General features: G+C 46.8%; 9 protein-coding genes across 10 annotated transcripts; 5 read left to right on the top strand and 4 right to left on the bottom strand.

Moving 5' to 3' along the window:
• Positions 1-165: 165 nt before the first annotated feature.
• Positions 166-1148, bottom strand: TwdlH (TweedleH). Its single transcript, NM_143233.3, has 2 exons — positions 1072-1148; positions 166-1008 (listed from the first exon to the last, which is right to left on the bottom strand). Exons 1-2 carry the CDS (start codon positions 1084-1086, stop codon positions 298-300), a joined length of 726 nt encoding a protein of 241 aa, NP_651490.1. The 5' UTR covers positions 1087-1148; the 3' UTR covers positions 166-297.
• A 775-nt stretch (positions 1149-1923) lies between these two features.
• TwdlN (TweedleN) lies at positions 1924-3011 on the bottom strand. The gene has a single exon (NM_170281.2). The coding sequence runs from the start codon at positions 2947-2949 to the stop codon at positions 2020-2022; it is 930 nt and encodes a 309-aa protein (NP_733160.1). The 5' UTR covers positions 2950-3011; the 3' UTR covers positions 1924-2019.
• A 1043-nt stretch (positions 3012-4054) lies between these two features.
• On the bottom strand, positions 4055-4962 carry TwdlJ (TweedleJ). The gene has a single exon (NM_143232.3). The coding sequence runs from the start codon at positions 4922-4924 to the stop codon at positions 4100-4102; it is 825 nt and encodes a 274-aa protein (NP_651489.2). The 5' UTR covers positions 4925-4962; the 3' UTR covers positions 4055-4099.
• Positions 4963-6155: 1193 nt separating this feature from the next.
• On the top strand, positions 6156-6995 carry TwdlK (TweedleK). The gene has a single exon (NM_143231.2). It carries the CDS (start codon positions 6173-6175, stop codon positions 6914-6916), a length of 744 nt encoding a protein of 247 aa, NP_651488.1. The 5' UTR covers positions 6156-6172; the 3' UTR covers positions 6917-6995.
• A 1146-nt stretch (positions 6996-8141) lies between these two features.
• On the top strand, positions 8142-8948 carry TwdlO (TweedleO). The gene has a single exon (NM_143230.2). It carries the CDS (start codon positions 8183-8185, stop codon positions 8870-8872), a length of 690 nt encoding a protein of 229 aa, NP_651487.1. The 5' UTR covers positions 8142-8182; the 3' UTR covers positions 8873-8948.
• Positions 8949-9227: 279 nt separating this feature from the next.
• On the top strand, positions 9228-10293 carry TwdlL (TweedleL). Of its 2 annotated transcripts, NM_170279.3 has the most exons (2): positions 9228-9292; positions 9357-10293. In NM_170279.3, the coding sequence occupies exons 1-2, from the start codon at positions 9278-9280 to the stop codon at positions 10197-10199; spliced, it is 858 nt and encodes a 285-aa protein (NP_733158.1). In that variant the 5' UTR covers positions 9228-9277; the 3' UTR covers positions 10200-10293. The 2 variants fall into 2 exon arrangements, with proteins under 2 accessions (NP_733158.1, NP_733159.1); NM_170280.2 differs by having other exon boundaries at positions 9228-10293.
• Positions 10294-11336: 1043 nt separating this feature from the next.
• TwdlB (TweedleB) lies at positions 11337-12429 on the top strand. Its single transcript, NM_143229.2, has 2 exons — positions 11337-11398; positions 11467-12429. Exons 1-2 carry the CDS (start codon positions 11384-11386, stop codon positions 12310-12312), a joined length of 861 nt encoding a protein of 286 aa, NP_651486.1. The 5' UTR covers positions 11337-11383; the 3' UTR covers positions 12313-12429.
• Positions 12430-13515: 1086 nt separating this feature from the next.
• Positions 13516-14272, top strand: TwdlP (TweedleP). Its single transcript, NM_143228.2, has one exon. The coding sequence runs from the start codon at positions 13556-13558 to the stop codon at positions 14216-14218; it is 663 nt and encodes a 220-aa protein (NP_651485.1). The 5' UTR covers positions 13516-13555; the 3' UTR covers positions 14219-14272.
• Positions 14273-14655: 383 nt separating this feature from the next.
• TwdlM (TweedleM) lies at positions 14656-15762 on the bottom strand. Its single transcript, NM_143227.2, has 2 exons — positions 15699-15762; positions 14656-15621 (listed from the first exon to the last, which is right to left on the bottom strand). Exons 1-2 carry the CDS (start codon positions 15711-15713, stop codon positions 14770-14772), a joined length of 867 nt encoding a protein of 288 aa, NP_651484.1. The 5' UTR covers positions 15714-15762; the 3' UTR covers positions 14656-14769.
• Positions 15763-23988: the final 8226 nt, after the last annotated feature.

Raw genomic sequence — 23988 nt, 5'->3', positions numbered from 1 at the left:
TGACAATCGCAAGAGGGCAAAGCATTTTATAATATTTTGCCCTCAAATGTGGTTGGATGAATGTATCCAAATCGGGAATACGGCCAACCTTATAGGGTAAATAGTTCAATGTCGCTCGAAAACGTATTACAAAATTCGCTATTCCCAACCAACTATTACAACACTATTTTATATTAACAATATTTTATTGGGGACACATATCGAAATTCGAGAGATTTACAAACTAAGCAAAGTGGGTCGCAGCGAGTGCGTAGGAATCGTTGATGGGTCATGGGTCAGTCTGAGGTCAGTCACTGCTTATTGGCGAAAACGGAGGACCGAAGCGGGCAGGTAGGAGCTACCAGGAGCCGAGGGAGCGGCCACTTGCTGGGCAGCTGGCTGAGATGCGAAGTTCAGGACGGGAGCCACACCTCCGTTCAGAATGGTGGAGGATCCTCCCAGCTGATCGTACTGCGACTGGATGGCCTGCTGGGCGTTGAGGGCATCCTGGTTGGTGCGGTATTTCACGAAGTGCACCTCGGGCTTGTTGTTGTTGTTGTTGCGGATAGAGTTCAGCTTGTTGCTCAGATCTCCGATATCAGCCTGCTTGTTCAGGACATAGATGGCGGTCTCCTGCTGTCCAGCCTGCTTGGCCAGAGCCACAGCAGCGTTCTCCAGGCCAGTGTTCTCGGGTCCCTTGATGAAGATCACACGCAGGGCCTTGTTCAAGGAGGCGGATACCTGCTGAGAGCCAGCTGGTTCAACGAAGTCCTGCTCATCAGCGGTGTACGTGAAGAACTCCTTTTGGAGCTCGGCCTGGGGAGCCGCATAGTTGGTGGCAACCGCGGAAGGAGCAGCTTCGGGGGCAGAAGCAGGTGCATAGGTCTCGGCGGGGGCATCCTGGCTAGCGGCCACGGAAGGAGAGTAACTGGGTCCGGAAGGAGCAAAGGATGCGACAGCTGGGGCAGAAGCTGCAGGCTGGTAGTTATAGCCACTTCTGGCACTAACGGCAGCCACAAGGCACAGAGCCTAAAAATATATACCAGTCAGTATAAGCTACTGATTAGAGATCCTTGATTCCAAATTACTTACAATAAGGACGCGCATCTTGATTTTTGGTGTGTAGGTGGATAACTCCGCTCGGATTGCTGGATCGAAGGCAAGTATGTCCAACTCCACGACGCCCACGACTTTTATGCGAAATCACTGCAGATTGCAACTCTTTGTTTATGGCCATCATTTGGTTTTTTAATTGGCTGTCTTTGATTTTGCACCTCAAACCGAGCATTTCGCCCATTGCTCCCTCATCAGCCAATCTGCAGTTTGGCCAATTCCCAATTCGCTTTTTTGTCACCGTTTCTTTTTCTGCTGTTATCTATTAACTTTGGAGTTGGCTTCTTTCGATTTTGGTTTTCAGCTTAGTCATTGTGGTGCTGAGCATAATTTTTATGATTTTTCTACAACAAACTTTAGCCACTTTTCTGCTTATGCTAATCGAGCGTATAGTGGGTGCTCTTGAAAAGATCTGTCGCTGACCACTTTGGCTCTTTGTTATTGGCCATTCATCCGGCCACTCATGTTATCACTCATACATTATGTATGCCGTCTTGGTTCCGTCTTGCAGTTGCCATAAATTTGAGCGCTAATAGTTTGTCTAACCTTTTACTTCACGCAGATTAACATTTTAATTATGATAAAAAATTTTCGTCGATTGTTTTTTTTTCTCTCTGCATCCCAAAACATGTAAATTTTTATTGATTTCCACTTGTATTCCATTTGGCGCCATCGCTTTGGAATTTTTATTGCCACTCCGGGCGTGTAATAAACGCCGAGCTTTGCAATTTCTCACTCTGCCCCGCAGTGAGTGGCTCAATCGTCAAAAATTCCCGACAGCTTTATGGTTAGCTCAGTTCCCACACACAGGACAGAAATAGCCCGATCATTAATTTAAAAAAGTATTGTATTGGAGCGGTTCGTTCGACAAATCAATAGATAACACAAAAAGTCAACAAATAGGGCAGCTGAAAGCTATGGCACTTCCTAGTGGCGGTAACGCAGACGACGCAGCACCGACGAGGGCAGGTACGAGTTCTCGGGGATCTGGGCGGTGGCCTGACGCACTGGGCCAGCGGAGGCGAAGTTCAGAGCGTTGGCAACTCCGCCGTTGATAGCCTGAGAGGATCCTCCCAATTGGTCGTACTGCGACTGGATGGCGCGCTGGGCGTTGGCAGCATCCTCGGGAGTGCGGTACTTGACGAAGTGCACCTCGGGCTTGTTGTTGGAGTTGCTGCGGATGGCGTTCAGTTTCTGGGCAAGATCTCCAATATCGGCCTGCTTGTTCAGGACATAGATGGCGGTCTCCTGCTGGGCAGCCTGCTTGGCGAGGGCAAGGGCGGCGTTCTCCAGACCACGGTTCTCGGGTCCCTTGATGAAGACGACACGCAGACCCTTGTTCACGGAGCTGGCAACGCGTTCCAATGCTTGGGGCTCATCGAAGTCCTCCTCGTTAGCGGTGTAGGTGAAGAACTCCTTCTGGAGCTCAGCAGCAGGGGCGGGGGCATTGTAGGAGACGGGGGCGCTCAGTCCAGCGGATCCCAGACCAGATCCCAAGCCGGAGGAGCCCAGGCCAGATCCAAGACCAGATGATCCCAATCCAGATCCAAGACCGGAGGAACCCAGGCCGGAGGATCCCAGATCGATGGAGCCACCGCCAAGACCGCCAAAGCCGCCGTCCAAGCTGCCGAAGTTGCTGCCGCCTCCCAGGCCGAGGGATCCACTGGCTCCTCCCAGATCCAAGGATCCGCTGCTGCCACCCAGGCCCAAGGATCCACCGCCGCCTCCCAGGCTGAGGGATCCGCTGCCAGGAGCGAAGGAGAGTCCGGAGCTGGAGTGGCCCACGGGCTTGTAGTTGTAGCCGAGCTTGTCGGCGGAGGCGATGGCCACCAGGCACAGGACGACGAAGGCGCGCATCTTGCTGTTAACTGATTGCTGTTCTAGTTGGAGCTCCGGAGTCGGAAGTCAGAATGATGTCGAGCTGAGCCGCCGGGCCATTTATATGGCCTGGCCGACACGGCAGGGGCGTCAATCAGAACAGGCGAATGACAGCGTGCTGGAGATCGCGATAAGGTTCGCATTGTCTGCGAGCCTAACCTGTTTTTCTGTTTTTCTTTTTCCACTTGGCGGCTTTGGCCCAAGCTCGATTTGGTCTAGACCTATTGGCAGAAGCTAAAGCAAAAGCAGAAGCTGTGGCGTTGGCGGCGGCGTTGATTAAATTTTGATGAACTTGCAGCTTACGGAAAAACAAAATTTTTATGTAAATCAGGCGACAAAGGGCTGGGCGGTAGCGGCTCCAAGCTCCAAATTGTCTGACTATGCAGTAGCCGCATTCTTTTGTTCGCCCATTTTGTTATGCAAATCGAGCTGGGGATGATTGAAAGTAAGACTCTGGCCCTCCGCTTTTGGGCTAATTTCCCAGCTTAATAATTTTAAATTGCCCGCCCCAATGGATTTTCGGCATTTGACCATTGTCGTCTGTCGCCCGATGTCTCGTGCAATTTGTCAAACCGAGTGCCATCTCAATTTCGAACCGCGAAGTGCGTAGGTAGGCATGGGCAGCCAAGTAGCCGATAAGCCATATGTTATACACCAGATTATACAGATTAACACGAAGCAGATTATTCAAAGCGATGCCAGAGAAAACATCTTAGGTTTCCGCTCATTTGCAATTTTCACAAACAGCTTAGCCGGACGGACTCATAATTCAACGCAAGTCGAACTTGTTTGCCAGCCGCCGAGTGCGAAAATGTTGTGCCTCGGAAATTTAATTCTGGCTGATAATATGCCTAGGAATGTTGGCCGCGAAGATCCGCAAGCCAACCTAATAATTTACATTTTAAAACAATTTTATTAGGTCTTCAAATCTAAACAATAGCACAAGAATGTCGGGAATTTCAGGAGCATCCAGACTATCTTATTACGTATTTTTAATCCTCAAAATAGCTGATTATACCATTTATATCAATAGCTCTCAAAAAGAGTAACAACAACTTAAAAATTTATATTATTAAACAAATTTATTTCGTATTATAATCTCAACAATAACAAAGGAAATGCCAGGAACTTAGAAACGCAGGCGGCGCAGGATGTTGGCGGGCAAGTAGGAGCTACCTGGGGTGGCAGGTGGCACATACGAGGAGATGGGTGCAGTAGCCTCGGGCTGGGAGGCGGGCAGGAACTGGGCGGGCGCTTGGCTGCTGGCAGCCTGAACAGGAGCGGGCTGGGAAGCGAAGTTCAGGGTGGATGCCACTCCACCATCTTGAGCTTGCGAAGATCCTCCCAACTGATCGTACTGACCCTGAATTGCACTCTGGGCGTTGGCAGCATCCTCGGGAGTGCGGTACTTGACGAAGTGCACCTCGGGCTTGTTGTTGTTGTTGTTGCGGATGGAGTTCAGCTTGTTGGCCAGATCTCCAATGTCAGCCTGCTTGTTCAGGACATAGATGGCGGTCTCCTGCTGGGCAGCCTGCTTGGCCAGAGCCAGAGCGGCATCCTCCAGACCGCGGTTCTCGGGTCCCTTGATGAAGACCACGCGGAGTCCCTTGTTCACGGCGTTGGCAACACGGTCGGAGGCAGCTGGGTCGTAGAAGTCACCCTCGTCGGCGGTGTAAGTGAAGAACTCCTTTTCGAGTTGGGCCTGAGGAGCAGCGTAGTTGGGGGCAGCAGCGGATTGAGATCCTTCCAGGGCATCAGCAATGGATGAGGGACCGGGGCCAAAGGATTCACTGGGTGCAGGCGCGAAAGCGGGTGCATCGCTACTGGCCGATCCAGATGGCTGGAAGCTCAATCCGGAGGGAGAGTGGGCCACCGGTTGGTAATTGTAGCCGAGTTTATCGGCTCTGGCCAAAACGGCGAGGCACAGGCAAAGAACTACGGAGAACTGACGCATGTTGAGCGGGTGAGGTGGTTGTGGGATTTGATGATGGTGTGAGATGGTTCTTTCGCTTTTATGCAGATGAAAGCCACTGCTATGCAAAACGCTCTGCATAAAGCGGTCTAATTACGGTCTTAGCCAACTAGATCAGGCAGTACCGGTACCACCCCGCTAAAATATGCAAGCGAAGCGGGTGGCTGCATCATGAGGTCAACGTAGAAACTCAGAAGGAAGAGGTACGGGCCATGTATGAGCCGGAGCTGGCGCCATAAAATTCATATTAAATTCAATATGCTGCCTTAATCAATAATTCGCGTATTCTTCGGCGCCGCTTTTGGCCAGTGTTGTGGGCCAACCTTGCCATTTTGGTATTTTCATGTAGCTTTATCGTTGAAATCAATAAAATCTGGCTATAAAAAGCCGCGGACAGAGCATCAAGAGCATCGTAAACCTCATTTGGGGCTATTTAGATGGATGCCTTGTTACTCATGTATCACATGTGTATCACAAATCCAAACCCATTCCCAGTTCGCCCGGGATGAGAAGTGTCACCTAAATCGGCCGGAGAGCAAACAAAACGTTTGACAGGCCGTTTCACATGCAAATGAGGCGCGCCTAGTCGCGTTACCGCTGCCAAAAATAAATATTTTAACGATTCGCCAAATTATTATTGCCTTATTCAGCGGCTTTGTCTTGTCGTCTTGGTCGCTGTGTTTAGCTGCTTTATGCTAATGTTGCGGGTGGAGGCGACCTTCCATCCGCCGGAAGTGAAGAATCGAACTCATCGCTAAATATAGCAGCCATCTTTACTTAATATATATACATGGTTTCTGATCGCCTAGGCCGGTTGCCAATTAAAAACTGCACCACTGCGCCTTGTCAGCGCCAAATCAGATAATTCGATAATTGGTCTCTTAATAAATTACTTGGCGCCATCTGATTTGGCAATCCGAGTCGGACTATGAACCTCCTCACTGGCCAATTCTGGTTAGCTCATAATTTGCATGCCGCTTTCCGCAGAGCCAGTAAAAACAAAGCCATGCAAAAATTTGCAACCGCAGCAGCAGTGTGACGAATCATAAAATTATATTATAAATTTAACATTTTAATCTCTTATTTATGCATTTTTAAGGCAAATTTGAGCTGTTCATAATTCATATCGCACCATACTGCAGCCGAAGAACTGAATATTGCACCTATAAAAGCCAAAATTTCGACTCGATAAGTCAGTAACCAATCATCTTTGCCATCCAAACAGTCAACATGCGTTCCTTCGTCGTCCTTTGCTTTATTGCCTTGGCCACGGCCGATAAACTTGGCTACAATTACCAACCGGTGGCCCACTCTCCCTCCGGATTGAGCTTCCAGCCATCTGGATCGGCCAGCAGCGATGCACCCGCTTTCGCGCCTGCTCCTAGTGCATCCTTTGCCCCCGGTCCCTCATCCATTGCTGATGCCCTGGAAGGATCTCAATCTGCTGCTGCTCCCAACTACGCTGCTCCTCAGGCCCAACTCGAGAAGGAATTCTTCACTTACACCGCCGACGAGGGTGACTTCTACGACCCATCTGCTTCCGACCGTGTTGCCAACGCCGTGAACAAGGGACTCCGCGTGGTCTTCATCAAGGGACCCGAGAACAGCGGTCTGGAGGATGCCGCTCTGGCTCTGGCCAAGCAGGCTGCCCAGCAGGAGACCGCCATCTATGTCCTGAACAAGCAGGCTGATATCGGTGATCTGGCCAACAAGCTGAACTCCATCCGCAACAACAACAACAACAAGCCCGAGGTGCACTTCGTCAAGTACCGCACTCCCGAGGATGCTGCCAACGCCCAGAGTGCCATTCAGGGTCAGTACGATCAGTTGGGAGGATCCAGTCAGTCCCAGAATGGAGGTGTTGCCTCTACCCTGAACTTCGCCTCCCAGCCGGCTCCACGCGAGAGCACCGCTGCCAGTGCTCCAGGACCAAGCTACCTGCCCGCCAACATCTTCCGTCGCTTCCGTGTTTAAGTGCCATTTACAGGATGTTGATTTTGTTGCCTAGTTATCATGTTGTCTTATTCCATAAATAAAAAAAAATAATTGTTGTAATCTGATTTGATTTTTTTGGGCGATTCCGTAAACAGAACACTTAAGACGGATTTTTAGCCGAAACAAATCCAAACAACTTATTGTATTTTACACTTTATTTTCCTACATATATATTCATTAATATATATATATTCATATTTTCATTCATTTGAAAAAAAAAATGTTTTGGATGAAAAAAACTTAAATGCTTATTTTATGAACGCCTCTGAATGAATGACACATGAACACATCAGTTGAACTCCAACTGAAGAAAATTTATAGTTTTCAAAAATAAGGAAAATAAAATTTAACGTTAAAACCCTTCACTTTCATTCGCTTAGCTTAAGATGACAAAACACTATCAAACGATTATTTTGTATGGATTACAGAAAAGTATCAGCAGAACTTTTGATGATGATATCCTTCTATCCAAACACAGCATTTTTCATATTGTTTGATTGCTTGTACGTTCTTCTTCTCCGTTTAAATGAGATTTTAAACTGACTGGACGCAAATATTCTGGCTCTTATATACGGGACTTGTATGGAATTCCCAGACTATTTAAAACAGGTTTGCCCAGAGTTCAAAGCAAGCTTCCGACATTCTTTTTGACTTTGAACCTCAAACTAAAAAGTCACTTCAAATTCTAGACCCACTTTCGATAGCAAAAAAGGCGACAAACAGAAAGCAACAACAAACCATTAACTATCAATGGAGTTCGCATAGATTAAGATTTTATCGTTTCGTAGGCGGAACTCAAAGAATGCATCACATTGTGTTCGACTTTAATGACCATCAGAACATTTTTGGACGGGCTCTGACTTTTTTTTTGGAAACGGGTTTGATAGTTTTGCAGCATTTTCCCCAATCGAATTCCGGGCAGTTTTGCCCCGGTCAAGAATAAATCGCGGCGCCATGAACCGGTCGAGAATTTGGCTTTTGCAATTGGGCAGAAAGTCGGGGGTCGCCGACTGGATGTATTGGCGAGAATTTTAGGATAGTTTGCATAATCATTTCATAAGCGCACCGCTTTGCATAAAAAACTAGTTGAGTTATGTAGCAACCCGACGGGAATGGTGTCGGTTATAGTTCTAAGTCGGTTCTAACTACGCCAGATGGGTATATAAGCTGCTCACCTCAGTCTCAGGATTCAGTCTTGGCCTTTGCCTGTTAAGCACACCCAGCCTACAAAACCAAACCTTCACCATGCGTTTCCTCATCGCTTTCTGCCTGATTGGTGCCGCATGCGCCCAGTACAACTACGGAGCGGGATTTACCGGAGCCGCCTCCGATAATGTTCCCAGTTACTCCGGAAGCAGTGTTGGCGACTCCTACGATGGTGCTGCCAGCAGCCCGGACTACTCGGTCTCCAGCGAACTGAACAAGGAGTACTACACCTTCGAGGCTGACGAGAGCCAGTTCGAGGATCCTCTGGCCGCCCAGAAGATCGCCGGCTCCGTGAACAAGGGACTCCGCGTGGTCTTCATCAAGGGACCCGAAAACCGTGGCCTGGAGAACGCTGCTCTGGCCCTCGCCAAGCAGGCTGCCGAGCAGAGGACCGCCATCTATGTCTTGAACAAGCAGACCGACATTGGAGATCTGGCCCAGAAATTCAATGCCGCCCGCCAGAACTCCAACCAGCGTCCTGAGGTGCACTTCGTCAAGTACAGGACTCCCGAGGATGCGGCCAATGCCCAGCGTGCCATCCAGTCGCAGTACGATAACCTGGGAGGATCCAGCCAGTCCATCAACGGAGGAGTTGCCAACGCCATCAACTTCGCCTCCGCTGCCCCCGTGGTTCCCGCTCGTCGTGGCCCCAACTACTCCCCACCAGCCGCCGCCACGAGCAACTCCTACCTGCCCGCCAACATCCTGCGTCGCCTGCGCATCCGTTAAGGACCGAACGAAAACCGACAGTTGTTAAATGTGTTGTATAAATGTAATTGAATAAAAAACGAAAATCGATAAAAACAAATACGCTTAGATTTATATATCTATTTTTAATCTAGATCTTCGAAGTTTCTGACTTTGTCATCGGCCATTGCAATTTGTTTGTTTTTTAATAGCTTTTCCTTATAATAACATTTATGCAAAGCTGAATTGCTCTGCGAGCCCGAACAAAAGCCGTTCGCTGCCTACTTTGTAGGCGGACAAAACATTTAGCAGCATCAGCGCTTTGTCTTCGAAAAACTGCGCCGCCAGCTTCGAAGTTGGGTTAGTATATATAGTTACCGCCGCCGTGGTCATAGGCAGAAGCAATTTGTGCTCCGAACCAAGAGAACCTCAAACCCAAAACTAAAGATGCGCGCCTTCATCGTAAGTGGTGTAGCCAGGACTTAAGACGAATTCACAACTAACGGATAACCCTTGAATCCTGTAGGTAATGTGCCTGGTGGCAGTCGCCTGCGCCGATAAGCTCGGCTACAACTACCAGCCCGTGGGACACTCCAGCTCCGGACTGTCCTTTGCTCCTGGAAGTGGCAGCATTGGAGGTGGATCCATTGGAGGTGGTTCGATTGGAGGAGGCTCCATTGGAGGAGGATCCATTGGAGGAGGCCTCATTGGTGGTGGCTCTATCGGAGGCGGTTCCATTGGAGGTGGTTCCCTTGGTGGTTCCATCGGTGGTGGCTCTATTGATTCCGGTCTTGGCGGTCTTGGTGGACTCGGTGGTCTAGGAGGTGGCGACGCTCTGGCCGCTCCAGTCTCCTACAACGCCCCCGCTCCCGCTGCTGAGCTCCAGAAGGAGTTCTTCACCTACTCCGCCAACGAGCAGGACTTCGATGAGCCACAAGAACTGGAGCGTGTTGCTGGATCCGTAAACAAGGGACTGCGCGTTGTCTTCATCAAGGGACCCGAGAACCGTGGTCTGGAGAACGCTGCCCTAGCCCTCGCCAAGCAGGCTGCCCAGCAGGAGACCGCCATCTATGTCCTGAACAAGCAGGCCGATATTGGAGATCTTGCCCAGAAACTGAACGCCATCCGCAACAACAATAACAACAAGCCCGAGGTGCACTTCGTCAAGTACCGCACTCCCGAGGATGCTGCCAACGCCCAGCGCGCCATCCAGTCGCAGTACGACCAATTGGGAGGATCCTCTCAGGCCCACAACGGTGGTGTGGCACCCGCCCTGAACTTCGCCTCCGCTGGTCCCGTCCAGAAGGCTAATGCTCAGATCCCTGAGAACGCTTACCTGCCCACTTCCATCTTCCGTCGTCGTTTGTAAATATTTTAACGACTTCGAGATGAAGGCGTTGACTGTTCTTGTTAAATCTTATTGTTGAAATCTATTGATAAATAATATACAAAAATCTGAATACAAACATTCTATGATATTTTATATTGGATGGTGGTGTAGTAAACAATAGTGTATACCTTCCGATGACAACATGAGTGGAGTTACAAGTTGGGCTTTTAGAAAATTATTTCAGTCTTTGGTGAGATTTTTCGACCTGTTTTTATTGCACAAAAAGTTTGGTAATGACTTTTAATTTGAATTTATTCTTAAAAAGGTGCAACGCTATTAACTTAATACAAAGCAAAAGACCTTTAAAACTCATTAAGAATTTGGTAAGCTATATTACCCAAGGCAGCTTCCCGATGACCTTGACGTTTAATATTTGTCATAACCAAAATATTATCCTACGAAGTACTGGGAAAAGAATAAAATAAAATATTTCCGCATATTTTAAATGTAGGCAAAATGTTTTTACGACAAAAAAGTTAAATTAAATATAAACATATCGTTTTCACCACTCTCAAGTTAAATTTTTTATTTCATTAGTAATATATGCGAAAATAAAGAATCAATGAACTGGGGGCGGCATTTCAAACATCTCATTAGACGACTTGCTAAATTTAGCGCTTGCATCATGTCCATAAATCAGAACTAAACAGATGTGTCGAAAACGATTATAATGACTAAACGATTGTCATTCAGTCGGAAAAACCAAGTGCAGATGTCCTACATAAAACAAGCTTTTAGCCTTGCCGAAGAATTTGTCAAAAAAATGTATTTTATATAATACTCGTACCTAATTATGACCCATCTGCATGTTAAACTCATTCCGACGTGCTCGCGACATATTAATTTTATAATTCAATATGAATTCTTGTAAACTATTGGACGAAACTCGAAATATTTGAATAACCCACGACGGCCAGACTCTGCCCATTGAAACGCAACCAAAAAATTCCACACCGAACATTAAAAAAAACAGAGGAAGCAAAAACCTTTGTAGGCGGCAAAACACAGTGGCTTCAAAGAAATCTCCGTGCAGCAGACGCCGCGGCGGTATCTTTGTCTTTATCAGCCTCCAAGATGGATTTGTATAAATAATAAAGATCGCTCCTAGCCAGAGACACAAGCAACTCATACCTCAAAGCAAAAGAACCAGCAATCTGCTTAAGATGCGCGCATTCATTGTAAGTAGCGCGGTTAAGGATTCAAAGGATTATACGCCAGGATAACACTTCTCTTTTCATGCCTCCAGGTCCTGTGTTTGGTGGCAGTCACCTGCGCCGATAAGCTCGGCTACAACTACCAGCCCGTTGGCCACTCCAGCTCCGGACTGTCCTTCGCTCCTGGCAGCGGCTCTATCAGTGGTGGATCTATTGGAGGAGGCTCCATCGGAGGAGGTTCTATTGGAGGAGGCTCTATTGGAGGAGGCCTCATTGGTGGTGGCTCTATCGGAGGAGGAAGCATCGGAGGTGGATCCCTTGGTGGTTCCATCGGTGGTGGCTCCATCGATTCCGGTCTTGGCGGTCTTGGTGGACTCGGTGGTCTAGGAGGTGGCGACGCTCTGGCCGCTCCAGTCTCCTACAACGCCCCCGCTCCCGCTGCTGAGCTCCAGAAGGAATTCTTCACCTACTCCGCCAACGAGCAGGACTTCGATGAGCCACAAGAACTGGAGCGTGTTGCTGGATCCGTAAACAAGGGACTGCGCGTTGTCTTCATCAAGGGACCCGAGAACCGTGGTCTGGAGAACGCTGCCCTGGCCCTCGCCAAGCAGGCTGCCCAGCAGGAGACCGCCATCTATGTCCTGAACAAGCAGGCTGATATTGGAGATCTTGCCCAGAAACTGAACGCCATCCGCAACAACAACAACAACAAGCCCGAGGTGCACTTCGTCAAGTACCGCACTCCCGAGGATGCTGCCAACGCCCAGCGCGCCATCCAGGGTCAGTACGACCAGCTGGGAGGATCCTCTCAGGCTCATGATGGTGGTGTTGCACCCGCCCTGAACTTCGCCTCCGCTGGACCCGTCCAGAAGGCTAACGCCCAGATCCCCGACAACGCCTACCTGCCCACTTCTGTGTTCCGTCGTCTGCGTTTCTAGGAAGGCTACATCTTGGACTCCATTAACTTAAGCAAATCTCGACTGAAGAACTCATTCTTCCTGTTACACGTTGTTGACTAATGCATAATTACACCAATAAATTTGAAATTTAAATACGAAAATTTAAACAAAGGTCTACCTTATGTGTTTTATAGAGTGAGATTTTTATTGCGGCTTGGCCATAGTAGCTAATGGTGCATTAAGTCCGCCTTGTTTGGCTTGATTGTTTGCGGATGGGTTAAGTATAAAAAGTGCCCTTCAAACTATAAATATCTCGAATTGACGACATCAAGATCAGGAAAGGCAGTTCGGAGCAGGTTTCCTTTATGAGTTTAAGCCCTCGTCGAATCATATTCACCTAGACTTTCCATACAAATCAATGGACTAATTATCTGACATAGCCAACTCGCATGCCGCCAAATTAATTGACTACAAGATTAGATCCACCCACTTGGCCAGCGGGAAGCATTAATACCGGACTCCCGGCCAACGAGGAACTGGTTCTTTCCCGACGACAGCTCAAGGTCGCGAAGATGCCAACAACTGTTAGATGACCTGGTTTCCGAGGCCCGTCGTGTGTCACGTACAATTAGAAAGGAATCTCAAGTGCAACCCACATACGAAGGCAATGAAGATTTATGCCCAATCGAAACCTGATTAGCCATAAAAACAAAGTCTAATCATTAATTTTATTAAGCTGACGATCACTTTTTTGTTGAAATCATTAACAAATAAGCGGTTCTGTATACATATTCAAGCAAATATAACAAAACAATCCGATTGAAACAGCCAAGAGATCGGTTATTTTTCTTTTATTTGTGCATAAATTATAAGCCAATTATGGGTGAATCACGATAGTTCGGAAAACGACTGGACTCGCAATCGGATCTTAGCTCGGACTCGGACTTCGATTCGGAATCTCATCTCAGTCGGCGGCACGATTGAAGCTGTCTTTTGCCCACAACAATGTGTTAAATGTGTTAAGAGCGAAATTATGTTAGCAGATTAACAGCATTCCGAAAACCCGATGGCCAATAGCCACTGGCCATTCGCGAGTCACGATTCGTGAGCGGAGATCGATGATCGCCGTGTTCCGCCAGAGGGACCCCAAAGTGACTAGACGGCTCAATTGACTAGATTTTCTAGTCTAATTTTAAACGTCGTCGCGTTGGCGGTATAAAAGGTAGATAATGAATGCTATATTATTCATTCGTCTAGAATATCTCGTAGGCATCGGGTCAATATGCGTGCCCTCATTATTCTAAGCATTGTGGCAGCGGCAAGTGCCGGTAGCTTGTCCGGATATAATTACGGACAAGGTGCGACAACCAGTATTGGGGGCAGTGGTGTATCCCCAGTCCCTGCACTGGCGGGACCAGTTAGCTATAGTGCCGCTCCCCAGGCGTCAGTTCACAAGGAGTTCTACAGCTTCTATGCCAACGATGACGACTTCGAGGATAAGGCTGCTCTCCAGAGGGCTCTTGCCTCGGTCAAGAAGAACATTCGCGTCATCTTCATCAAGTCGCCGGAGAACCGTGGCTACGAGAATGCCGTTTTGGCCCTGGCTAAACAGGCGGCCCAGCAGCAGACTGCCATATATGTGCTGCACAAACAGACTGATATCAACGAGCTGGCCCAGAAATTCAATGCCGTGCGCCAGAATGCCAACAAGAAGCCCGAGGTGCACTTCGTCAAGTACAGGACACCTGAGGATGCTGCCAATGCCCAGCGGGCAATCCAATCGCAGTACGATCAACTCGGCGGCTCCAGCCAGTCCATCAACGGTGGCGTGGCTAATGCCATCAACTTTGCATCCCAGGGAGCTGCTCCAGCACGCGTTACTCCTCAACAGGTGCCCCAGAGCAACTACCTACCCGCCAACATCCTGAGTCGCCTGCGTCACTAGAAAATCGATTGTTAAACGTTGTTTTCGAATAAAAGTTATCTAATTTGGTTATGTAAATTATTGTATTTTCATTTGGTTAATTCCTTTAAAAATTGACGAAAGCAACATAAGTATGCAACAGTTTTCAAAATAAATTGTATACCTATTTATAGCAGCGATAATCGAATAAAAACAGAAAGAAAGAAGAAAGAAGAAATAAAAATACTTGTTCAAAACCCAAGATCTCAGCAGCCATAAACTGGTATTAAATTTTGAATATGGTTAAAGTATAAACTAGTTCCTAAGAAATATATAAGTGCTTCTACTTATGTGCGCTTTCAAAGTTTGCAAGAAAATATTTCGCTGCAAATAAATCCGAACTTGCGAAGTTTCGTTCCCAATGAACTCAGCCTGCAAAGTTTTTTGGTTTTTACAAATGCACTACAACAAGTCAAATTGGTTTTAAAATTTAAGAATTGAATTTATTTAAGCATTAGTCAACAAAAACTACGATTTAATATCAGTCAAAAATCGCTGGCGTTTTCGATTCCGAAAGGAGTGAAACGAGCGACTTAGACGCGACGGAAGACCGAAGATGGCAGGTAGGAGTTGTCGGGGCTCTGGGCGGCGGCCTGACGCACTGGAGCGGCGGAAGCGAAGTTCAGGACGGGGGCAACACCACCGTTGTGGGCCTGGCTGGATCCTCCCAGCTGGTCGTACTGACCCTGGATGGCGCGCTGGGCGTTGGCAGCGTCCTCGGGAGTGCGGTACTTGACGAAGTGCACCTCGGGCTTGTTGTTGTTGTTGCTGCGGATGGCGTTCAGCTTGTTGGCCAGATCTCCAATATCGGCCTGCTTGTTCAGGACATAGATGGCGGTCTCCTGCTGGGCAGCCTGCTTGGCGAGGGCCAGGGCGGCGTTCTCCAGGCCACGGTTCTCGGGTCCCTTGATGAAGACAACGCGCAGGGCCTTGTTCAGGGCAGAGGACACACGCTCCAGCTGCTGGGGCTCATCGAAGTCCTGCTCGTTGGCGGTGAAGGTGAAGAACTCCTTCTCCAGCTCGGCGGTTGGGGCAGGGGCGTTGTAGGAGACGGGGGCACTGAGGGCGTCACCACCACCAATGCTTCCGATGCTGCCAATGCTTCCACCACCAATGCTGCTCAGACCACCCAGACCGGCACCGCTTCCGATGCTGGCTCCAATGGAACCACCACCAATGGATCCTCCGATGCTGCCGCCTCCGATGCTGCCGCCTCCGATGCTGCCGCCTCCGATGCTGCCTCCTCCGATGCTGCCTCCTCCGATGGAGCCACCTCCAATGCTGCCACTTCCAGGAGCAAAGGACAGTCCGGAGCTGGAGTGTCCCACGGGCTGGTAGTTGTAGCCGAGCTTATCGGCGCAGGCGACTGCCACCAAGCACATAACCTGGAGATAAAGAAAACAGCATTGTAATCCTTGGTATCCTTTTGGAGTATTTCGTCGGCGATCGAACGTATACTTACAATGAAGGCACGCATTTTGAATTTAGTTCTTTGACTTTGACCACTTGGTTGTGTCTGACGTTTGCATCACCGAAAGGTCCAATATTTATACGAAAACCAACGATCGGTGTCACTAAACTGCGCTCAAGTTCATGCAGACTTTACCATCGTTGTATTTGTTGGCTCCGCAGCATTTTTTGGTAACTTCTTCGGCAGCTTTTGTCTCTTGAAATGCTATCCACCTTCGAAAAACGAAGCTTGTGCGATAAAACAATGGCCAAGCCGACGTGAACAAAGCGCATCGATACCTGGCCGCCCTATTCTTGCAAATGTTGGCGTCGACATTATGCTAATTCCACGATCCCTCAGTCCAAGTCGTAGTACCATCATCGAAAATTTTTAGGCACACGACCCTACCCGTCAAGTTGTAATCCAATAGAGCAGGCTCTCGGCGGAGGAAACGGCTGAAAACTCGTTTAGCAAAAGCCACTACTATAAATGGTCATGCTTTCAGTAAATGAAATGATTTTCTTCATATTTTGTATGCTAAAACATTTAGCGGAGCATCCAAACGAGTTCGAAAACGACTCGGTTTTTCTACACTTTTTAGTTGATCCAGCCGCATATTTCTAGCTGGGAATCCCCAGCGATTATTGCGTCCCCCTTTGGTATTTGGAATATTGTATATGGTATATGGTATGGTATGGTGTATGGTGTATGGTGTATGGAACTGGCTGCTCTAGGGTTTGGCCATATAAAACCCGAACACTGGACTGTGGACTGTGGTAGGGTTGAAAAACAATGGATCTGAAATGGATAGAAATCAATTTTCGCCAGCCTTTTTGCGCATCCATTCATTCATCCGTCCATCTATCCGACGGCCCATCTGTCCATTTGTCCGGAGCTCGTCGCTTGGCCATTTAACCTGTGGCAAAAACACGGCTTCGCAAAATAGAAGCCATAAAGCTAACAACCGTTGCGACCTTGAGGTTTTTTACTGTTGACCAGCACCCGAAGCTATTCGGAATTCGGCGGTAATCAGCTGGCGCCAGGCGACCATTTAATCTGATCAGCGATTATCACGTTTTTCATCATGGTTTATTGATATCATAAAAATTATGGTTTTTTATTTTATTTCGGCAAAGTTTTCGAGCAGAAGGGGGGTAGAGGCAGCAGCAAATCCGCTGAAAACTGATTTGATTTGCATAATTTAGGAGAAATACCCAAGATCCATATTTAAGATAGCCGAACCGATTTGCAAATCAATAGTGGCGAATGCCAATCGCGGTTATGACTAATATATATATTGATTGATATCACGGATAACTATAGCGATGAGTAACTCGAAGATGGGGTCAGTTAGGAAATCCGCTAAGACATCACAACCATGATATCATTTTCAGTGACGGACACACACAAGTTCTATATGGTTCTATATCTAATGATGCTATATGATGCCCCCCATTCCACGCTGGCCGGGATCCAATTAAGATTCACATTCGAAGCAATAACCTAAAGTCAAAAACAATTTGTCTTGGCTTTGTGTGCGGCCCCACCTTTTGCCCACTGCCAACTGTTGCGGCTCGCCGATTGGCCAGCATCTCAGCCAAGTTAGTCGCTGGTGGCAATGTCATATGCAAACTAATCAAATGTAAGCATAATAAAACAACCCAGCCACAATTTCAAGGTCTCGGGCGCCACACGCACATAAAAGATGCACGCAGCAGCGACATAAAAAGTGGTCAAAACGCGGGAAAAGAGTTTCCAGCACGAAATCGAAGATAATAGCGGTCGGACGACGTTGGCGTATCAATAAATAAATAAAAAAAAAACGGCTCAAGCGGACAAAAAACATCTACGGGAGGGAATTTCTGGCACCACTTTATGTAAATGGCCTTTTGGGTCAATCGATCTATTTACAAAATCTGACACTGTTTATTATTTTATCCATTATTTTTAGTCTTTCTCTCTTCGAGACAACAAGACTGCCCCTATATTATTTTATTGCCATTGTACTGGCACCCACCAGAATGTCGAAACGAATAAAATTGTGCATTTAATTTATTCGGCTATCACCTGGCTGGTGTCAAAACCGGGCGGTGCCTTTCAGGTGCAAAAATCCAATCAAATCTGTCGCCTCACCATAAATTGGAGCATTAGTAATTTCCTTAAATCATAAGCTTTATTTACGAACGACAAATTTGCCAGTTAAACCCCAGTTAAACGAGTTTGTTTGCTTCTAGCCTTTCTTTTGCAAAAATGTTTGGAGCTGCCGGCTTTTCGAACTCTTTTACGAGCAGACCGTTTCTATTCTTCTCTAGATACGAGTTTTAGTTGCCAAAATTATTTCCGCATGCCTGGCGACAAATAAAAAACAAAAAATGTTACCCAAAAAGCTGACTGGCTTGCCGCAAAATCGTTTCTCTTTTGCAAAAGAAATATATGCAAATATATTAAATCTGATATGCAAATAGCCGATATCAATTATTTCAAGCGCAAAAACCCGAACCAAACCATGGAAACTAAACTAAAGCTTATGCTAAAAAAACGCAATATTTTAAAAAACCTATCCGAGAGTGCTGAAAGGAATAAATCAAATCAAATTTCGCCGAGCTGGCCAATTTGTTTGGCAAATTGTGTTAGCGATATAAATATTTTGTATTGACAATCAAACGGCAACGACGACAGATGCTGATTATTATTTTGCGTGTTTATGTATTTTTTGCTTGCAACCAGCTAAATGGCCGAGATTATTTATTAAAAAGTTAGCCATACAAGAGATTTCTGTTTGTGCACATCAGCCGAAAATGGCATAAGAAATCAACAATAGGAAAAAATATAGAAAATATTAAAAAAATATGCTCTATGCTTTATTTCTACATGGATAGAGCGATAAGAGCGGCAAATAAATTTGCGGCTTTTTGCGCGATCCTTGGCACCCACAAGAAGGCAATAAATTATTTTCGAGGTCTCCTTAGTACGCATTCTGCGCAGTAAAAAACACATTTTTGTCTGCCTTATAGTGCATATTGTCGTCGACGCTTGAGCTCTCCATTTTATTTTAATTGCAGGCCTGCCTCTGCCTAATGCCAGCTTAATGTCCCAGTTTTCAGGATCCCGGACTCTTTACGAGCAACAGCACGGTCCCAGTGCAAATTGTCGTTTAATTTATTAAGCAGCGACTATGCCGGCATTTGATATGAATATGTGTGTGCAAAACACTAATTACAGATACACCACGCCCACAGCGAACCGGGCGCAGCCAACATGCATATATATAGTAATTAGAAAATAAGAACACATAGGCTTAAATATAGCGCCCGTTCACAACTCGCTGGTTGACATAAATTTGGGCCAACGCTGCGTATACGTAATGAAAGCAGTTTCACAACGGAATGAATCTTTAGTAGAATGACTAGGGAAAATCAAGTATGGAGCGAGGCCAGCCAGCTACTTTTATTCGTTAAAGTTGTCCAAACTGGTTGATCCAACTATCACCTGGCTGACCTGGGCTTTCCCAGTCCCGTCTCGAAATTTATCGGCAACTTGAACTTGAAGATGTCGCCATGCCAATTTGCATTTCTAATGAAAACGTCACCAGAACTCGACCCTCTGCGGTGGTCGAGCATAAGGCTTTGTCTTCGGGCCGAGAGGGAATTAACATATTTACATAATACCTACTTTGTAGTAGGTGCACCCCGTTGAGTGGTTGTTGTGTGAAATATGCTCAGATGAGTGGGCTAGCGCTCTTGCTTAATTGAGGCAAACAATTTCTCATTTGGGATGGGAGTGGGTTATGCCTTAATGTTTTCTTGTTACTTGCCGGAGGCCAAGTACATTTCGGCAATTGTCTAATGTTTCTACAGGACAAAACGAGTGTTTGCCTGCTGACAACAATTGGGATTTTTAGCATGCTCGCACTCGAGTTGTTAAATATTTTTGCAAGTAATTTCATCAGCACGTTGGGAATTTGATTTTATGGCATGCTTGACTTAAACGAAGGTCTGAGTGCGTATACTTGATATGCTTTAAGAATGGCTTTAGCTTTGACTTTCGGTTTCACTTCGCCAGGGGCTGTCATATTGGATATTCCTGGGCGCCACTCGACATCCTCCGGGCCCCGCCCACCATTCAGCGAAGCCGCCCCTTTATGCGCTGCACATGACAATGAGCAGGAATCGTGGCCCATGCTGGGATATCGCGCATTGCCCGCACTTGTCACGTCCGAGTCAATGGGCATGGGCTTCGGGATTGGGAACTGGGCGGGGTCACGGGGTCAGAGGTCGGGGATTGGCGGTTGGGGGTTACCGCTGTTCCGAGACCGGGGAGCGCGTTAAGTGATGCCGTGTTGTTCCGTTAAAAGTGACTTTAGCACGTGTGCCGTCCACGTCAGATCAGCATCAGCATCACCATCGGAATCAGCATCCGCAGCGAACCAACTTTGCGAAAGTACGATGGCGGACGAACTAGCAAACGATCTAATAACAATTCCTGGAACGTCCTGGCTCTTGTACGTACGTATATATGTATGTATACAGTTGCTGGCCTTTCAAGACGATGTTGCGTGGTTTAATCAATCAGCAAACTAGTTGCACGTGCTCGCAGGATTCGAATGTCCTTAAAGCAGCTGCTACCGGGAATGGGCACTTTCAGCTTAGACGCCGTGTAATTTATGAACTTGGTCAGGCTTATTATTGGAAAATTCATAAATTATAAGCCAAGGTTATCATGTTTGACAAACATTGAATGACCTTCGTTCGGCGCGTACGTGAGCAGGTGATAGATCTATCAGACCCGCTGACATGCAAACTTTTGGGCGGCAAGTGGGTGATGGAAAAGAAATGGGAATACATTCATATCCCGTCCAACTCAGATACCATATCTCTCCATCAATAAGCTTCGCATTTGTTTTGCCTTTAGCGCCGTGCGCGTCACGTTTCAAATTTATTACACACAGAAATTCTTCAATTTGGCGAACGCCTGTCAACTTCAGTGGCATTGGCTTATTTTGCGAAATGATTTCCAGCAGGTCGAAGCTGAACTATTTAATTATCCCACCGGCATATCGACTGCCTGAGGATTTCGGTGGAAACAAAAAAAAAAAAAAAACTTTGTTTTCGTTCCATTCGGCGGATCCAAACTGGTGCTGCGATGGAAAACCTAGGCCTAATCTGGCCAGCAATAAGCCGCGCTGAACAAACAACCACCAAAATGTCACTTGGCAGTCTGATTGCGAAACAAATAAAAGTGGCAGAATGGATGTGGCAAGGAAAGTGGGAAGGTGTCGGATTCTGGATTTCGGATTTGGCCAACAGCAGGCCGTGACTGACGCTTATCAATATTTGCACAATAACGAGGCGAAAATTTTTTTTCGCCCGGCTTACTGAAAGGCAAATAAGAAATTTCAAAGTAATCAAAAACTCATTGTGCTGCCATCTCACTCTAGGTCCACTCCAGCTGTCTCTTTCTCTCTCTCTCCTTTTCTTTCTTTGGCGGCCACTTTCCCCCGATTTTTGGGATGGCAACTATATTTTTATGGCCATGCTTTGGTTATTGCAAATTGCAAAAGCAAAACGCCTTCGCACACATTGCCACTTAGGCCGGCATTCAATTGCCGTTAAGCGACCCAGCAGCAATACACTGAGCAAAAATATTCTTAAGCAACATAGATAAGCTTTAAATTTTTAGCTTTCTTAAGCTGTGAGAAAGTATGCTGCATGACTAAGCAATCGAAGAAGTGGTATTTTTCCCAGACTACCTTTCGATTAATAGCTTCTCGCAGATTTTTAGTCATTTAAGACTGCTTTTTTTTCGGTGCAACCGCAGTAACAACGGCGGTGGCAACAATAATAACAGGCTTCTAAACACGCTCCACAATTTCGCCACGCCTCGCAAAGTTTTTAAAGAAATTTTTTGTGCGGCAAGACGTTTTTATGTTTATAGTGTCCGCCCCACCATTGACACTTGTTATGAGAGTGTGGCCTGGATGGCATTCTGTGTTCTGTATACTGTACTTTGTATTCGACGTTCGCGCACTGTGTTCGTTCGCATTGTTCGCCTTTATATTTATTTATATGAAAAGTTTGGCCAGCAATTTGCGAGTACATAAAAGAAATTTGTTTTACGCTCAGCTATTTTGTAAAATTGCCACTTAGGCTTAAAGCGCCAGCTCTTCACATTCTACGTGACTCTAATGCGACCGCGAGAGTTTAATAAGCAGTTAAAAAAGTGTTGCCCGCTTTTAGGCGCTTCCGCTTGTCAGCCGTCAGATAAACGCTGCAAAATTTATTACAAACTCCCCGAATTGCAGCTGTGATTGTACCGAAATGGATGTCATTTGGCTTTGATGGGTCTCTTCTGGTTGGGCCGATAAGCAAGGTCTCCCAGAGATTGGCACATGGTAATGACTTTATTAATGCGCAGACATGCGACGACAACCATTCTAGGCATGATTAATGTCGCCGTAGCAGTGGCAGAGTGCCCTGGGGGCGAAATAATGACACATTGCTGGCTGGGATTGGGACAACAATTCACTTTACTCCAGCAGTCTATGTGTGGTTTTCGCCTTCGTGGCGCGTTCGGCAAATATAAATTTATTGATCCAAGCAATTATCGTTAATTGGGTAAATAAACAGTATTTCAACGGCGCTGCTCCTGGACACACACGTAGCAAAGGGCACTCGGGTGAGTGGATGTCATTGTCCTGGCTGGGCAGGCAAAAGGACGGAAACGAGAAACAAAAACACGGAAGGTATCATTAAGTTCAGACTGACGTGAAATTCAACTCCGCAGTGGCTTAAAGTTGCGCAGCAAGAGCGACAAAGCCAACTACGAGCTGGCCGTAAGAGCACTAAATCAAAACTGCAAGTGGAGACTTGGATACTGCACAGTGGGCCAGCTGAAGGACGACGGAGCGAACAGTGTGGAAGGACTTGAAATGTCCCGGCTTCTTCACTCGAGTTACACAGACACATTGATGTATTTTATGTGCGTGCCGGGCCGAACAAGACAAACTGAGACGTGAAGAGAAAGAACAACTACAAGTCGGCGTAATTTATATGCAGACATGGCCAGCACATTGTGAGACACAGCAGCAGGACCACTACACCGCCGGCCAAAGGACTCGTCCGGCAGGACTTACAGTACGAGCATCCCCGAAGCAGCCGAAAAATCGAAGCAAAGTTCTCTCGAAAATATTGTAGCGAAAATGCCACACAGCCAGAAAAACACACAGCTTAAAACAACAAGGCCAATTTGAATATTCACGAATTGCCTCTTCTTGGCAGTCCATAAATGTCATATTGATTTTTGATCGAAACACAATGGGCGTGAAAATTGGAGCAGTTGTGTGTTAAAAAAAATTGCCATTTTAAATTTGTTTTGCTGAGAAATGGATAAAAATATTCATTTCGAATATCTCATCAATATGTTTTCAAAGGATTACCAAGCCAGCGATTTGTGATGTTAATTTTTTAAGCAAATAACTGCAAAGTATGCCTATACTTACAATTTTACCAGATTTTTCTTCCCGTGCGCTGCCAAGCCGAATCTAATTCCAATGTGAATCCCTATGCGATTTCGAGCAGGAATACGTGGATGTGGCATGAGAAATGGAGCTGGATGGGGAGTATGAATTCCACTTGCTGCTCTTAATGCAACGCAAAACTTTTGCGGTTGCTCAATTTAAAAAGTAAACAAAAAAAGCTATGGCATGAATTTTTATGATATGCAAATGATGCCCCACCTACCACGTCCCACTTGACCACCACTCCCACCGAATGCAAATGCCCCCGCCCGAAAACAGGAAATATTGTATTTACTCCCCAAAAATATTTGTGTGTGCAAGGGCATAAAAGTCATGAAATGTCGGGCAAGAACTACAATTAAATGTTGATTAGACGCCGAGTGACCGCAATGGAATTCGACTGGCCACGCCCCGAACGTCACTTTGCAGTCGTTCGAATATTTCATTTGCCCGCTGCGCATCATCAATTTGCGATGACAGTTACCCCGCCCAAAGGACCTGTCAGCGGCGCAGGACGTGAGCTCGGTACATCCTTCTGTGTGCCCCCAGTGCAAATAAATGAAATCAGGAATCGCTGCTCCAACGAGCTCCTTTTGGCATGTGGGCGGCACAGCCCGCACAATCGCACTTCTCACTTGCGGTGCATAAAATAAAGACGCTGCGCGGCACATAAAGATTTTGCACCCACCTCCCTGGATTGTTTTACAACCGAAACGAGCAGAACCGAACCGAACCAACCCACCCACACAATCCGCTCGATAAAATTTACAATGTGCGTATTTACGG

This window comes from Drosophila melanogaster, chromosome 3R (assembly GCF_000001215.4).
Source record: "Drosophila melanogaster chromosome 3R".
NCBI lineage: Eukaryota > Metazoa > Arthropoda > Insecta > Diptera > Drosophilidae > Drosophila > Drosophila melanogaster.
The sequence above is the reverse complement of the archived record's forward strand: the minus strand, read 5'-3'. Positions and strand labels throughout refer to the sequence as shown.